The sequence below is a fragment of the Tachypleus tridentatus genome, chromosome 1 (assembly GCF_004210375.1).
Source record: "Tachypleus tridentatus isolate NWPU-2018 chromosome 1, ASM421037v1, whole genome shotgun sequence".
NCBI lineage: Eukaryota > Metazoa > Arthropoda > Merostomata > Xiphosura > Limulidae > Tachypleus > Tachypleus tridentatus.
This window is the reverse complement of record NC_134825.1, coordinates 12,942,020-12,958,985: the sequence shown is the minus strand read 5'-3', so window position 1 is coordinate 12,958,985 and position 16,966 is coordinate 12,942,020. Positions and strand designations below refer to the sequence as shown.

The 16,966-nt window shown below is 30.0% G+C and overlaps 1 protein-coding gene across 1 annotated transcript; it reads left to right on the top strand.

The window, feature by feature from the left end:
- Positions 1-9,482: 9,482 nt before the first annotated feature.
- On the top strand, positions 9,483-11,000 carry LOC143235547 (crustacean hyperglycemic hormone 6-like). Its single transcript, XM_076474073.1, has 3 exons — positions 9,483-9,525; positions 9,796-10,007; positions 10,794-11,000. Exons 1-3 carry the CDS (start codon positions 9,523-9,525, stop codon positions 10,906-10,908), a joined length of 330 nt encoding a protein of 109 aa, XP_076330188.1. The 5' UTR covers positions 9,483-9,522; the 3' UTR covers positions 10,909-11,000.
- Positions 11,001-16,966: the final 5,966 nt, after the last annotated feature.

The following is a 16,966-nucleotide window of genomic DNA, read 5'->3' as shown; positions in this document are numbered from 1 at the left end:
ACTGCGAGTGGCTACTCTAACCGCAGAGAATAATTTTCCTTGTTCATTTTGTGGCTTTTTATAGAAAAAAACCTAATCCAACAGTCTTTATTAGTTAACACAAGACAATTTACAAAGATGGTCACCTTTTCAGTTATACAAACGCGTAGATGGTTACCAGTTATTGACAGAGCACAGACAGATCATTACGAAACTGTGTAAATAATTATAGGGAAACTTCTGGCCATATGTTTTGTAGTTTTTCCTTTGTGTGTTGAAGTTCACACTGTGAAATGCTACCTAAATAGTGGTTTGCTGTATAGGCATCTGAAAATATGTAAGTTACGAAAACCGATTTATCACAGTTCAGTTACACTAAATATCAAAACATTAAAACAATAAACCTTCACTGAGTCTTACTGATTACAAACAAATTTATTAATGTATATTAATTTCTTTGTTCTTTTATTACACACTTTTATATGAAATTTGGTTAAAATATGTCGAAATTTCTCGATAGATTTTTAAGGTTTTCTGAAGTTGAAACTAAGACATTAGTAAATTTTGACACTTCTTATTGGGTATATTGATTTATAAAATATAAACTTATTTATCTTTTGGTAAAGAGATTGGTTTTAACATTCACGTCCGAAACACCCGAGTCTATAAAAAATAATTTTTTATTTGGTACTTGACAAAAAATAGTGTTCAAATATTAAACTAAAAATACAGGTGATGGCACTGTTAGTAAACTTAACATGCAACTCCTTAGAGTAAAGATTTATCTAAGCAAATATGAAATAGGCATAATATGAGCTAAGTCTTGCTCTTCTAGTATAGCGTTTTAATGGCTCGTCTGTGAAGGCATATACAGTTTACAATGTTAAAACACACACCATAAAACATACATATTCAAGATATTGAAGATTACGACGAAAATGTACAAGCGAGTTACAAAGTTATTGTAATCTCAACTTTAAAGATATAACATATAGTTCTTACAAACTTAGAGTTAACGGTTCTACACGAAAATAAACTTATTGTTACGTGATGTAAGAAATATCTGTCTTAATAGCACGTTATAATTCATTTTGGAATTTCACGTTTTTATTACGATGTAACTATTTTTCTTATAAAGGCTGATTTGACCAAAACAAAACTCTTCTTGTTTAGTTAGATGAAAAGTAATATAAATGTGAAGCCAAAATATTCCAGTAAGTAATGCTAAACAAATATATAGTTCATACGAAATAACAATTCTGGCCATCTGTCGAGTATATAACAAAACTTTTCATTTACAGAAAGGGTCAATCAAAAATGATCAGAGAAAGGACCTGTTGGCGGTTCTACAATAAGTCAAGAGTTTTAGAAATTGAAAAATAAGTTATTGTGTGACTTTGCCTTTAGCATCTTAAAGAAACATCAACTATCTCACAATTTGCAGTTTCGTAAATAACAACTTTGAAAGACGGCTCTATGCTCAAAATTATGTTTTGATGTATATATTTGTCACGAGTAAAGAATAAAAGTTTAATGATAAAACTCCGTCAAAAGCTGAGAAGAAAATTTCGTTTCGGATTATAAGTCTACAGATTTAAAGCTGTGCCACTGGAAGTCAAGAGAAAAGCGGTTGGATTATATTCTACACTAACACTTTGGATCACTTCATATGGCTGAAATATAAATATCTGGAGTTCGAACGATTTTCGCTCAAACAGTTAGTTCTTTGGTTTTTATGAGGTTATACAAATAAAACTAACAAAGCCAGAACTACACATATTCAAATAGTATACATCTCAAATTTGACAGAAATGTGAAACACGCACAATTTAAATAAAAGTGGTAATTTTGTTTTCAATGTCTTATGTTATAGCTTGTCATTAAACACTAGACACTTATGACGCGAAAGATTTGTCCCAATTAATATAAACATTTAACCATTAAATTCTTAAAAGCCCCTCTGTAGTTAATGGTTAAGAACCAGGTTCGGATACCCATGTTACAAAGTTATAATAAATACTGAGTCCTATATTCGGTGTGGAACTTAAAATTTCATCACAACAACAAGCATGTTTTTTTACAGTTGATATTGTCACACTTCACTTGAATTAACATCCTATTATCTTGGCTCTTTTCACGTCTTTACAAGCTCACTTTTTATCGAATAAAATATTTATTGTCCTCGTAGAAATAATAACGTCCGTAATAATAATTCACTAAAGTTTAACCGTTCTATTTGTATGGATTGAAACTTACTGTGTACATAATTATGTTGTATTAGGTTGAGGAATAATTCGTGAGCGTTTTTAAATAATTTCATTCAAGCATTACATGCAAGACTATACAATACTTCAATGCATGAACACATTACATATGAAAAAAAGCATATGAAAATCAAACACACCATCTATTAGAGCAAAACATTATCTACCAAATGATATGAAATATTTTGCGAAAGCGTTTCATTTATGAATATATTTTTTTAACTTGAAAAAACGCTCACGAATTATTCCTCAACCCAATATATTACCACGTATATTTTCAAATAAAAACACAGAAAGAAATGAATCTAAAAAGCTAGATTAAAACTATTTGTTTTCAAAATAGTTGAAATTAAATAACTTGTGGATTAGGATAGCTATAGAAATAATTAATATAATGGAGACGCTTGACTGGTACATTGAGACATCGGCAACCTTCCATTTTGGATTCCAATTTTAGTTTAATTTTTTATGTTTCCCGCTTAACCACACCAACAAACTACAGCAACTCATAAAATGATGGCCCGGCATGGCCAAACGCGTTAAGGCGTGCGACTCGTAATCCGAGGGTCGCGGGTTCGCATCCCCGTCGAGCCAAACATGCTCGACCTTTTAGCCGTGGGAGCGTTATAATATAACGGTCAATCCCACTATTCGTTGGTAAAAGAGTAGCCCAAGAATTTGCGGTGGGTATTGATGACTAGCTGCCTTCCCTCTAGTCTTACACTGCTAAATTAGGGACGGCTAGCACAGATAGCCCTCGAGTAGCTTTGTGCGAAATTCAAAAGCAAGCAAACTCATAAAATGGTAATCGAAAGTAACCCACTCTACCTTTAAACACTCAGCTCTTTTACTTGCAACAAATCTTTTACAGAACGAACCAAAAATGTAGTGGTAGTTTTCCTGTACAGTAACATGGAACTTAGATCAACAGTTTATTGGCATAGCCCCTTCCAATAACTAAAGCTTCATCTAGCATCATTATCTATGGTTATTGTTTAAACTAATATCACTTGACGCTCTTGAACTAAGGTAATTTCATAAAACATCTAAAAAGATTGTGCTAATCTATAATTGGTGTTAATTAATAATCATTAATAACCGTCCACACGTTTGATTCTTTATAAAACTTTAGCTAGAAACGGATAATTTACATTGATTGGCCTAAACAATATTTGTGTATGAGCAAGTTATTTCACCTTATAAATTTGATGCACTAAATAAGCTATCTATAATTCAAATGAAAAAAAACAAACTATAAACGTCCATGTTTAGTCTTAGATAAAGCTGTAGTGCAAATGTTAGACCGATAGCTCACATGACTTTCTTCATATTTAAGCTCTTGTTATTGAATAATTTTGTACGTGTGAATTTTATTTGCACGAAATGGTGTCTTGATTTATCAGAACTTTTAATATATTTTACATATGTTTAAATAGTGTTTCGACAAGGAAAAAGAGAATTACAAATAAAATAAATATTTTAGCCTACATATATGATATATATATGTGTGTGTGTGAAAATACACTGATGATACAATAACATAATGAATGACTTGTTTATCACGCAGGTCTATACGACAAAAAACAAGTCGAAACCAAAATATAGATTTTTTTACAGGATATAGTTTAAATATCCGTTATATATTTCATTGCAATATATCAGGAAATTATAAATCGAAGGTGGTTCGTTTTTAACTTTGTTCATAGGTACACACGAGCTATCGGCTCCAGCCTTTTGTAAATTAGCAGTGAAAGTGAAAGGTAGCATGTCATCACTGTTCATCGCCAGCTCTAATGTTACTCTTGTACAAAGGAATACTGAGATAGATTGGAACATATAACGTCCTATCGGCTGAAATAAGGAGCAGATCTGAGGGAAGAAAGATTCGAAGCCGCCATGTTTAGATTAAGAGTGGAGTACCTTACCCACCTGCCATGCTAGGTCCAAAACGGTAGGAAACATAACATACATTTGGCCGATTAGATGCAAGTAACATAAAAATATTAAATTTATTGAAACTAAAGTAGGGAAGGCCAATAATATTAACATTAAAACAGAGGCAAATGAGTTTGAAATGTGGCTCACAAAATAAAACCTATGTAAACAAAGGAAGAGATGAAAACTGAGCTGATATTCAGTTACCATCGTGCCTGCAGCACAGCGTTATGTTTGAGAAATTATTCTGTTAGAAACCTGGCTTCAATACCATTATGTAGCTTGGTGTTTAATAATAAACACATAAAATATCAACATCAAACTTCAGACAACATAAAATCAATTTTAATAATTCTTTTACATATTAATACATATTTTATAATTGAAAATACATACGTGTGTACGTATAAAGAGTTGTTGTTGTTTTGAATTAAGCACAAACCTATACAATGGGCTATCTCTGCTCTGCCCAACCACGGTTATCGAAACCCGGTTTTTAGCGTTGTAAGTCCGCAGACATACCGTTGAGACACTAGAGGAGCGCGTATAAACAGAAACAACGGAATAATCAACATATCCCTTTGGAATACTTAATTATGTTCAGTATTATGCATTTACGATTCACTTTCCATCTCTTTTTTCTTGTTTTTGAAAATGAACGAACATATTAACTGGTTTTATAAGCACATATTTCAAGCTAGCCTGTATATATCAAAGCTGATGATAGTTACTGCCTTTCCAAGATTAGTCGACAATAATAAATAATAAATATTTTACCCTTCATTATGTTAAAAAATCATCGATTTTTACCCTTACAAATTACTTCTTTGCTTCCGCTCAAAGAACGATTCAAGTCTCAGTGTTTAGAAAAATTTATTATTTCAAATACAGTTTCTTGTAATAGTATGTTATTCCCAATTTATGACTTTTTCCCATCAGTCCTAGGTTTTTTAGTCCACAGGTATTTTTAAGTGGCCGTGGAAAGTGATGCACCATTAAATTTAGAAAAAACAAAAACATTTAAATCAAAACGTAAATATGAGTTTCACAAGTCTAATTCCTAATGCAGGTTACCGTATAATACATAAAATATTTTAGTGTGTTCCTCCTATATATGCTGTTTGTTTTACTATAACAAAAAGATGAAGTAGAACAGTAATTTAACCACATTTCAGTGGTATCTTTTGTAATCTAAAACAAACACGAAACTTCTGTTATATAAGTATTAAAAGAATGTTTAGGGATTTTAAATAATCCATAACAGTAGAATTTTAGCAATAAAAGTAGACAAGAACTGGATTATTTATAAGCATAATAATGACAGTTTTATTCGATCTTTATAATTTGTTTGTAGTTACTGCCGTACCTAAAGGAACGTCCAAGTAAAATCATAGAAACAAATGCTAATATATTACGTCTAAGTGAAAGGATATTGTTTGAATAGATATATTCACTTTAACTAATAAGTATTTGAAAGTTTTACGTGAACAACATCGTATGTACAATTTCACAATAAAATCTGTTTTGAACGTGTAAATATGATAATAAATATTCAGATCAGTCACAATAAATATTTTAAACGTCTTTTAACTTCTACTTATTAAAGGATTAAAGTCATAAAACATCATTTAGAAACTACTTGTTTTAGTTTCTTATGATACATGGAATAAAATTGATAGAATTCAATTATCAGTTTGAAATAAACTGTTTGATTGAAGTTTTGACATGACTTTGTTTCTCTGAGGAAATGGCTTTTTGTTAACATTAAATTGGTATAATATATTTGTAAATTCTTACTTTTATTTTAATAAAATGAGCTGAATGGAGAGTAACAAATAAATAAATTGTTTTCTGGTTGACATCACTTCAAATGTTTGTGAAATATACATAAGGAATAAAAATAATTGGTTTGATATTCTATATGTTTGAAAACCAGTATAGATTTTAGGGAATCCAAGTTTGTATAAAATCAAATTTGTTCATAATAAACTATAAAGAGATTAGAGATACATATGTTATTGTTTAATACAATTTGAGCTACATAACATCAAACTATCAACACTTATTAGTTCATTGATTACCCACAGATGATACACCTTCCCTGAGACTGTTGTTGTTGGGATCTAGTCGTTTCTAAAATACATATAGAGAAAAAATATTTATACTTGACCACTAAATACAAATAACTGTCAGTAATAAAATTCGTCAAGGAAAAAAACACTTCAATAGATTGGCGTTGGCTTCTTAATACTAAGATAATCTAAAAACAATTCTGAAAAAAAAAATGAGTTGCTTAGAATGACACGTCATCACATAATGATATAAAATACTAATTATTATTTCCATAAACACTTGGGAGTACATCTGAATTACTATTGTGAATTACGACTTGAATATACTAGTAATCATAACATTTACTGTCTCGGGAGGCGGAAATATACATACTAAGGTTAATTTTTCCAGTTTATTTTGTGAGATCGTTTCAATGGAATGATAGGTGGTTAATTTAATGACTTCCATACATAAAAGTTGATATTCCCCAATTGGAAATCACTATGCTAAATTAGGTATATAAAAGATAGGATTACTTTTAAGCATGTTGTTACGTATTTTACATTTAGTACGTATCGACATTCAATTACCTTCTAAATTCAACTTTCAGGCTATTTCAAATGGTGATACGTAACATATTAAATCACAGACTGGTCCAAAGTCAATTATAAAAAGTAATTAGAGCTATAAATAAATAAATAAACAGATTTGTAAATTTATAACAATGAAATACCTGAACAAATTTTAGAAGTAATTCAACAAACTTACGTTTTATCTTCTTAAACATTTTTTTTGTTACGTGTCTCCTGTTGTACTGGGTTTAAAGAACTCTTTATGGTAAAAAGAAATACTGTAAATCGTATACTTTTAGTGACGTCGGTAAAAATTATATCAAATCTATCTGATGTATATGATACAATCTAATTTAGATCAATTAGAAACTGATTTTCTCAAGTATTTATATTGGAACTATGTTCAATAAAGATGAGATTTTCTCTTCCCACGAAGGAACAGTCGTACATCTGAGGACTTATACTTCTAAAAAGTAGATCTCCATACCCGAGGTTTGCAGAACACAGATAGTTCTTTGTGTAGTTTGTGCATAACAAAAAACACACAAAACGTTCTTTCATTCTCAAATACAACTGACAAAATATTGTTTTATTAAAATCAAACAGAACTTAAATAATTACGATAAGTATCTTTACGTTGTATTCAAATTATTTCATTCATTCGATTTTGATATTTAATAACAATCATGTTTATAAGGTCGTTTAAAATATTAACACTACTGGGACAGCGGTAAGTCTACGAAATTACACCGCCAAAATCAGGTTTTTTATTCTCATCAGGAGACACAGCAGATTAACCGATGTAGATTTGCTGCAAAAGCATAAATATTTAAATTATTTAGTTTCAGTTTACATCGTATCAGTTTTTCAGTTCACATATTTAATATATTTTATTAATTTCCGTGTATATATATGTCTGAATATTCCATATTGACAGTTTTTATGCATATAAAACGTTTTGACCAAATATATATCTTTTCTTAGACTAGTTCAGATATCTGTGATGTAGCTTTACACTAAATTTAAACAAACAAACAAACCCTTAATTCTGATATTCATTCACCAAATTGTAAGCTATAAACTAATCATTTTTTTATTAGCAGTTAAAAGTAATTAACCTAAAAATTATTTAAAATACACAAAGTTAAACGAAATTATTAAAATGCATCCCCATAAGTGTGGTGGCTATTTCTTTCACATTACTTGTCGATAAACGTAAATATTATTTTTAGTGTGGTCCTTCTAATAATTTTATGTTTTAACTGGAACAAATGGAGAAGAAGAAAAAAATTTGTAACAATTCTTCCAGAAATTATTTCTATTAATTTAAAACAATCATAAAGCTACTATTGTATGTTCGTTCTAACAATGTTGGCCCGGCATGGCCAGGCGTGTTAAGGCGGGCAACTCGTAAACTGAGGGTCGCGGGTTCGACTCCCCGTGGCGCCAAATATCCCCGCCCTTTTAGTTGTAGGGGCCTTATAATGTGACGGTCAATCTCACTATTCGTTAGTAAAAGAGTAGCCCAAGAGTTGGCGGTGGGTGGTGATGACTGGTTGCCTTCCCTCTAGTCTTACACTGCTAAATTAGAAACGGATAGCACAGATAGCCCTCGAGTAGCTTTGTGCGAAAAACAATCTAACAACGTTTGGGTTGTTTTTTGCAATTAATATTAACGCCATTTCAGAATTTAAAACGGATGAAATGCTGATTACATAATAAGTGATGCTCTTAAGTGGATATCAAAAATAAATAAAACATAAAATAACATAACTTAAATAAAACAAATAAACTTTTAAATATATTATTGTATTGAAGTTTAATACGAATAAATGGCTGATTTTAATTTAAAATGGGAAATATTGTTTTAATTCTAATGTCTAATTTTACTGTGTAAATACTAGTAACTGTAAATGGCTGACATTTAAAATGGGAAATAACGAAAATCTAAACATTATTCTTGATATCATCACCTTATAGATAAATTCGGCGACTAAACAAAAGTAATGAGAAAAATCAATTTAATATTCTGTAAGTCATAAAAGAACTGTACATCTTCATGTAATTAGAATCTAATGGTATTTAGCTATAATCAATTGTAAAAAGAGAAGAAATACACATGTTACTATTGAATAAGCTTCGTGCTTCTCCGGTAATAATGTAATATCAAACTCTTTATAATAAGAAGTAAATAAATAATACACAGAGACTCCCAGAGGTAGTTCTTGTTCGATGCTATTCGTTTCTAAAAATGGGACAGAAGAAAATAGAGATTTACACTCAAATCGTGACAAACAACTATAAGAAACTCTCAAATAAAAATTTTCTGGTAAAACAGTTCTACATATTAAGGTTGTCTTTCTTTATTGCTACTTAGCCACTCTTGCAGCAGTTTCCAAGTAAGAAGTACTTCAATTCTTCACACAACGATACGAGAAATGTAATTATGGTGTTTCAAACATATGGGAATTAGTGGGAAGTATGGTATTGAACTAGGACGTGAATGAATTAATAATGACATTTAGAGACCAGTGAAGAGAAACTTTCTTCTCGGGTGACATTTTCTTCCATTTCTTTATAATTATCTTGGGTCTTTTGAATTGAGCAATAACAGGTTAATCCGATGACAGATAGGTATAAAAGCTTAGGATATCTAACTGTCTTCTCATTCAGAATCTTCCACTCACCAACATCACAGTGTTCTTTAACCAGAAATCTGTATGGTAAGCCTATTTCTCACTCTCGTGGGTTGATATGATGGTATTATAAGCGTGTTATTTTACATTATAATTATTCAGAATTTATTAGAAACCAGTTTGATATAAACTCTTTGGTGACATATCTACTGATATTCTATATTCTCGTTACAGCAACCTTAACGCTTATTTTTTTTTTTGCAGAATCACTAATAACAGTTTAATAAACAATAAAATAACTCACGCTTAGGTTTTAGGCTTTCAAACTCAACAAAACATTATTTCGTTTCTTTGCAGATGCCAATGACCATGTTTTTATCACTTCCATCTGCTGTATTATTAACGTTCCTTCTAACAACTTCATGTTCTTCCCAGTTAAGTGAAAAACGTGGTTTTACTGACCAAGGATGTATGGGAACTTACGACAGTACCAAGCTTGCTCGGTTGAATCGAATCTGTGAAGAATGTTATAATGTTTACCAGGTTCCACTCATTCACAAATCCTGCAGGTAATTTTTAAGAACTGGTTATTATAGAACTTTAATAGCTAGACAGAGTCTCAAAAAGACCAGTGGATACAGCCCTCGACTTTCACTCTGGGGTTGTGATTTGGAATTGCCCTTACCTAACATATTCGTCCTATATGGTTTTCCAATGGGCTAGCCACCGAGGTATAAAATATCTATCCTTACAAATATATTGGTCAACACCAAATTATTTAGGACTAAAGTATAAAGAGATAAAAACTGGGTGAAAATAGATGAAATCCGTGTACGTGTGTGAGCTGTAACGATAAAAATAATGTGAAAATTGATCAGTATTTGCTCTTAAATTTTATACTAACCTTGTGTTCTTGATTTTCTAATATTACATAGACACATATAATAAAACTATATCAAAATATATCAGTAAAGTAAGTAAAGATAGTTTTATCAAGATGATGTCAGGTTCCAGAAACCTCTACACCTCCAATTTCAAATAGAACCATAGCCTTAGGCTCCACCGGTAAAGGGCGGTAAAGTTACGTTGATATAAATCTATTGTTTCACACTTTACAATTTTCTGTGGTTCTCATAAATAACACATTTCTGTTATTTCCTTGAAGATTCTGTACTTGATTCTTGAAAGATTAAAATAAAATAAAAAAAATGTTTCGTATATAATTATACTAAAGAAGATATGTTAGAAATATACCCTATTCTGTTACAATAAATAATTTTGTTATTAATTTATGTTTCACAGAAGAGAAAAGAGTAAGGATATAAGTGTTAAATATCTTAAATCTTTTTGTTCAGATCGAACTGCTTCAAGAACGAAATGTTCACCGACTGTATCAAGGTTCTACTTCTTGAGTCTGACGAACAACAATTAAATAGTATGGTGGGAGAATTATTTGGAAAAAGGAAGTAATATCTTCTGCTGAAATGGAATATGTTAGCTTGATAACTTGATCCAATCTTCTGTTCAATTCATGAAATAAAGGCAGCATATTTAAAGATATATTTCTAAGGATTGTTGGCTATGTTTTATAAAAGTAAATTACAGCCAATTTCTCTTTATATTGTGACATTACCACCTATCATGCGATGGAAGCAAAGTACCAAAAAATTGAAATTTTTTGCAATGTAATATATTGAAAAATATTAATAAATTCACAGAACATAGAAACACAGATTTTAAAAAATAAACAACTTTAGATTATCATCAACAAGGAATAAAAAATAAAGTTCAAATTTATGAGCACAGATATTTTAGAAGTTAAAAAACATTCAGAAGTACTTTGTATATATATTTTACAAGTTACACAATATTAAATATCTTATTCATTCATTTTTTCTTTTGATGTCGTATTTCGTGGTTTCTATGAGTGAATTATATACATATATCTCTAACTTTAACTCTAACACAAAAAATTATGAATTTATCCTTTCATGTGCGTTTAAACATACGTCGTCACCATATTTTCTCTCCATCTGTCTAATTATTGACTGATATTTCTTGATCAGCTTATATAACTTCATTTCAATGCTTTACACTCCTTCCAATCCTACCGAGATTCGTTTGTTAAGTTACATTTTGTTGTGTTTCTTTCCTGTTACAAAAACAGTATATAAAAAAACAATATACACGTAAGAAACATTAATCTGTCATTATTAACTGGCTACTATCTAGCCACGTGGAAAAAAGCAATAATCACTGTAATATCTATAAAACAAATAAACAGATTAAATCCAGGAAATTTTAGCTCCATTAGTTTGTTACGCTATCTTTGTAAGCTTATGGAAAAATAACATCAATCAGACTTATAATGTTACACTGTATTAACTATGTAAATAATTTAATAATAATCAAGCCACATTAGATGTATTTTTAGATGTTAAAAAGGATTTGATAGGGACTGATATAATGCCATAAAATATAAATTAAAATAGGAAAATATTAATGAAACTATAATCACATGGATATAGAACTTTTTAGCCGATAAAACTGACAATATTAAATATTTTTATAACGATACGCTATCAAAAACATTTAATATTAGTGTAGAAGTCAAATAACTTTAACACGTCAGAATATAACCTTATAACACCACAAATACAACGAAACAGAGAAATAAGTTTAGCCCCGAGGCTTCAAAAATTTACTCCCGTAAATTGCATACATAAATTTAGCAACCTATTCCTTTGAAATGAATTACCTTTCAAATATGAAAATATCAAAAAAGGTGATAAATACACTGTCATTATCATATGCAAATAAACGAAATAACATTTATATAAAGTTTAGAGCTCTAGAATGAGAGCATAATATACTTTGGGTTTCTTTTAAGCTGTAACGTGCAATTCTGCCAAAATATTAAACAATTGACTCACTAAAATTTGATTATAGAATATTGCTGGATTGTGAACCAGAATATGAAAATAGTTAGATATCGTTGGGTTTTATACTTTTCTGTCATCAAATCATTCATCTATTACTTAACTCACAGGGCCTGATAGAAATGTAAAAATATGGAAAAAATTACTCCTGTTTGATGTTTTACCGACTTGAAGCTGTGATTTTGTGGTTATTATTATATTCACATCCTACTTTAATACGTACTTGAGACAACTTCTGTCATAAATGTTGTTTATTTCTTATTTTTATGTATAGAACAGAATTATTTCTTCAAGCAGGTCAGCTTTAAAAGTGGATAAGCAGCAATAAAGAACAATTTTATTTTTGAATGCTTGTTGTACTTGTTTTTCACACCGTGAATTTATATCTTTATTTTTCTGTACAAGTTTTGGAACTATTAGAATCGAATAAAATATCTTTAGATAACTTTTTCTTCTGTAAGTTATTTATGAACATAGGATGTTTATCTTCCTTATTAGTTATATTTAGAAGAAAACCTGTCTACAAAGTAAGAATATCGACAATAATATTATATTTTTCGTCATCTTTCATCCTATTCCTTGTACTAAAGTAAAGGGTAAATTTTAAGAAAACTAGAAGCAACAAGTTAAGAACCAGACGTCACCTGAGAAAAACTAATTCATTTCTAAAGATAAATCAAACAGTGAATTTGAAACTGATAAATATTTTTTATTTATTATATTACCAACCTGGTATTAAATGTATCATAACAATTTAATAAAATCTATTTGTAAACGTGGCATTATATGTTTAATCCTTAAGAAGTGGAGGGCAGATGAAATTTAATAGATTCATGGAAACGTATTTGAACATTTCCTATCATGCGTAAATTTAGAAACTACTTTTAATCTCTAAATTAAATATCATTTGTTATGCACTTTAAACTTTCACATATTTGTTAGTTGAATGAATATAACAACATAAACAAAACCCACCGTTAATATACTAGTGTTCGTTTGTTATATATTAACCTGATGTTTTTTTCAGGTAATATAGTTTGTATGAGCAAGATAAATAGAAAGAATAACACTGTTGTTACTAAATAATGACCGTCTGAACACTTTAAGTTTCTAAAATGTCCTTATTATTATTCTTTCAACAGAGCCAAACATTCTTGGAAAGAATATATGACAACAGCGTCATTTAAATTAGCACAATGGAAAAAATAGATCTAAAACGTTTAGATAAAAAAGGAACTAAAAATATGATAATCAGCAACTTTAGTATTTTTTATTTTCTAAAAATCTGTTCTCATAAACTTGAACTTATTTCACTTTATCTTTTATTCCTCGTTGATGATAATCTAAAGTTGTTTAAATGTTCTTTTATATCTGTGTTTCTATGTTCTGTGAAATTGTTAACGTTTTTATAAGACAGTATAATACAAAAATATTTGTTTTTGATACTTTATTTTCATAATAATATAAGTTGTAACTTTATAACATAAAAATCATATGGTTTTATTTTATAAAACATAGCCAGCATTGGTTGGAAGTATATCTTTATTTATATTTCATTTATTTTATGAATTCAACAGAAGCTTGGATCAAGTTACAAGTTATCTTATAATGTATTCCATTTCAGGAGAAGATACTAGTTTCTTTTTCCAAATAATTTTCTCACCAAGCTATTTAGTTGTTGTTCCTCAGACTCAAGAAGTAGAACCTTGATGCAGTCGGTGAACATGTCGTTCTTGAAGCAGTTCGATCTGAATAAAAAGATTGAATATAATCAACACTTATATTCTATTCTTTTCTCTTCTGTAGAACATCAATAAACAATAAAAATATTTATTATAACAGTATAAGAATGGGGTACATTTCTCAAATATTTTCTTTATTATTATTATATATGAAACATTTTCTTAATTTTATTTTAATATTTCACGAAAGAAGTATAGAATCTCCGAAAAAATAATAGAAATGTATCATTTATGAGAAGAATGGAAAATTGTCTTCCATTATCTCCACAAAGCTAACTTTACTTGTATCTGTTGATATAGTTCCGTTTCATGCTCCAATACAATATTATAACAATAAGCACAAATGATTAGTGTAGAATTTAATAGTATTGTTCGTCAATCTTCACATTATTTTTACCTTTACGGGTTACACAAACACACATTGATTTCATCCATTTTCAACCCATTTTTATCTATTACGATTTTAGTCCTAACTAATTTGGGGTTGGCCAATAATTTTGTAAGGATAGATATTTTATCATCGGTGGCTAGCCCTTTGGAAAATGATGTAGGACGAGGATGTTAGTTTAGGGCAATTTCAAATCACAACCAACAGACTGCAAGTTGAGGTCTGTATCCACTAGAAATTTATATGCAAAAACGGCTCGTTTGGGTTGAGAAAATATTTTACAGAGAAGAGCGAAGAACGTTTCGACCTTCTTCGGTCATCGTCAGGTTCTTTGTGAACTGGTTTCTAATAAATTCTGAATAATTATAATTTTGTAAAATAACACGCTTACTAAATTATCATAACAACCAACGAGAGTGAGAAATAAGCTTACCATACAGGTTTCTACTTAACAAACTCTGTACCTTGGTGAGTGGAAGATGCCGAATGAGAAGACAGTTAGATATCCTACGGTTTTATACTTATCTGTCATCAAATTAACTTCTTATTGGCCAATTCAGAAGGCCCAAGAGAATGATAAAAAATGTATAAAACATCACCCTGGAAAAGTTTTCTCATCACAGGACTAAAATGTTGTTATTATTAAACCTTCACGTTCTAGTTCAATACCCAACTTCCAACTAATTCCCATAACTTCATAATTACATATCTCGTATGTTTATGTGAAAGTGCTTTAAGAGTGTCCCTGAAGCAATGAAGGAAAACAACCCTTATCTGTTGATTTGCTTTGCAGGAAAAAATTTATTTGAGGGTTTTTTATTGTTGTTTGTCACATCTATTTTTCTCAGTATAGTTTTTTAAAGCAATAGCATCCAACAGAACTACCTTTGAGCGTCTATGTATATTATCTGTGAACTTGTATTTATTGAGAGTTTGATATTAGGAAACTGGGTTCCTGGTATGGCCTACCGCGTTAAGGCGTGCGCTTCGTAATCTGAGGGTCGCGGGTTCGCACCGAAGTCGCGCCAAACATGCTCGCCCTCCCAGCCGTGTGGGCGTTATAATGGTCAATCCCACTTTTCGTTGAAAAAAGAGTAGTCCAAGAGTTGGCGGTGTGTGGTGATGACTGGTTGCCTTCCCTCTAGTCTTACACTGCTAAATTAGGAACGCCTAGCACAGATAGTCCTCGAGTAGCTTTGTGCGAAATTCCAAAAAAATACGTAATTGTCGTAAAAGCACGAAAGTTAACCAATAATGACATGCGTATTTCTTTTCTTTTTACAATTAATTATAGCTATCTTGGGATACTATTAGATTCTAATTACATAAAGATCTACAGGTGTTTTATGACTTATGGAATATTAAACGAATTTTTCTTATTACTTTTGTTTAGTCGCCAAATTTATCTACAAGATGATGATATCGAGAATAATATTTAATTTCTCGTTATTTCTCTCACAGTTACTAGTACTACAGTGAACGTTAAAATTTACAAAAAAAATATATATCACCAATTTTAAATAAAAAATCAGCTATTTCCAATGTATTAGAAAGTTATAATTTTATTTTATTAGTTCTGTTATCAATGTTTCATTTAGTACATCATAAAGACTTAATAACATCTCTTAGTAAACGCATTATTAAATAATTTATCTCTTTACTACATTTGTGAAGATGTATATGATTATTTTTATTACATGTAAATATTAGAAAAATATATCATTTTTCTTTTGCGCACTTTAAACTTTCACATATTTATCAACGAAAATGAATATAACTCTTCACGCACAAGCCATTCTTAATATATTAGTGTTTATTTACTGGATTTCACTTTCACCTTTTTCTTTTGCATTAGTTATTCCGAACATTTAGAAGGAAAGAATAACACTGCAGTCATTATGTAGTCAGCATTTCATCCCTTTTAAATTCCGAAATGCCGTTAACATTAATTTAAAAAAACAACAACACAAAACAACCCAAACTTTGTTAGAATAAATATATAACAGTAGCTTCATGACTGTTTTACATTAATAGATAAAAGTAGTGAAAGAAGTGTTAAAATTTTGTTCTTCTGCATCTTGTTCTAGTAAAAACATAGAATACTAAGAAGAACCCCACTAAAAATAATATTTATGTTGGTAGACAGTAATCTGAAACAACACACCACACTTTGGGGATATATTTTAATGGTTTGGTTTAAATGTGTTTATTTAAATAATTTTAATTATTTATTACTCTTCACTGCTACTAAGAAAAATAATTTGGTTAATTTAGAACTTACAATTAGGTAAATGAACATCAAAATGAAAGGCTTTCCTTCTTTTGATTTCGCGTAAAGAAATAGGAGGGCTATTTGCGCTAGCCGTTTCCAATTTAGCAGAGTAAGACTAGTCGTCACTACCAACCGCTAACCCTTCGGCTACTCTTTTACAAACGAATAGTGGAATTGATTGTCACAT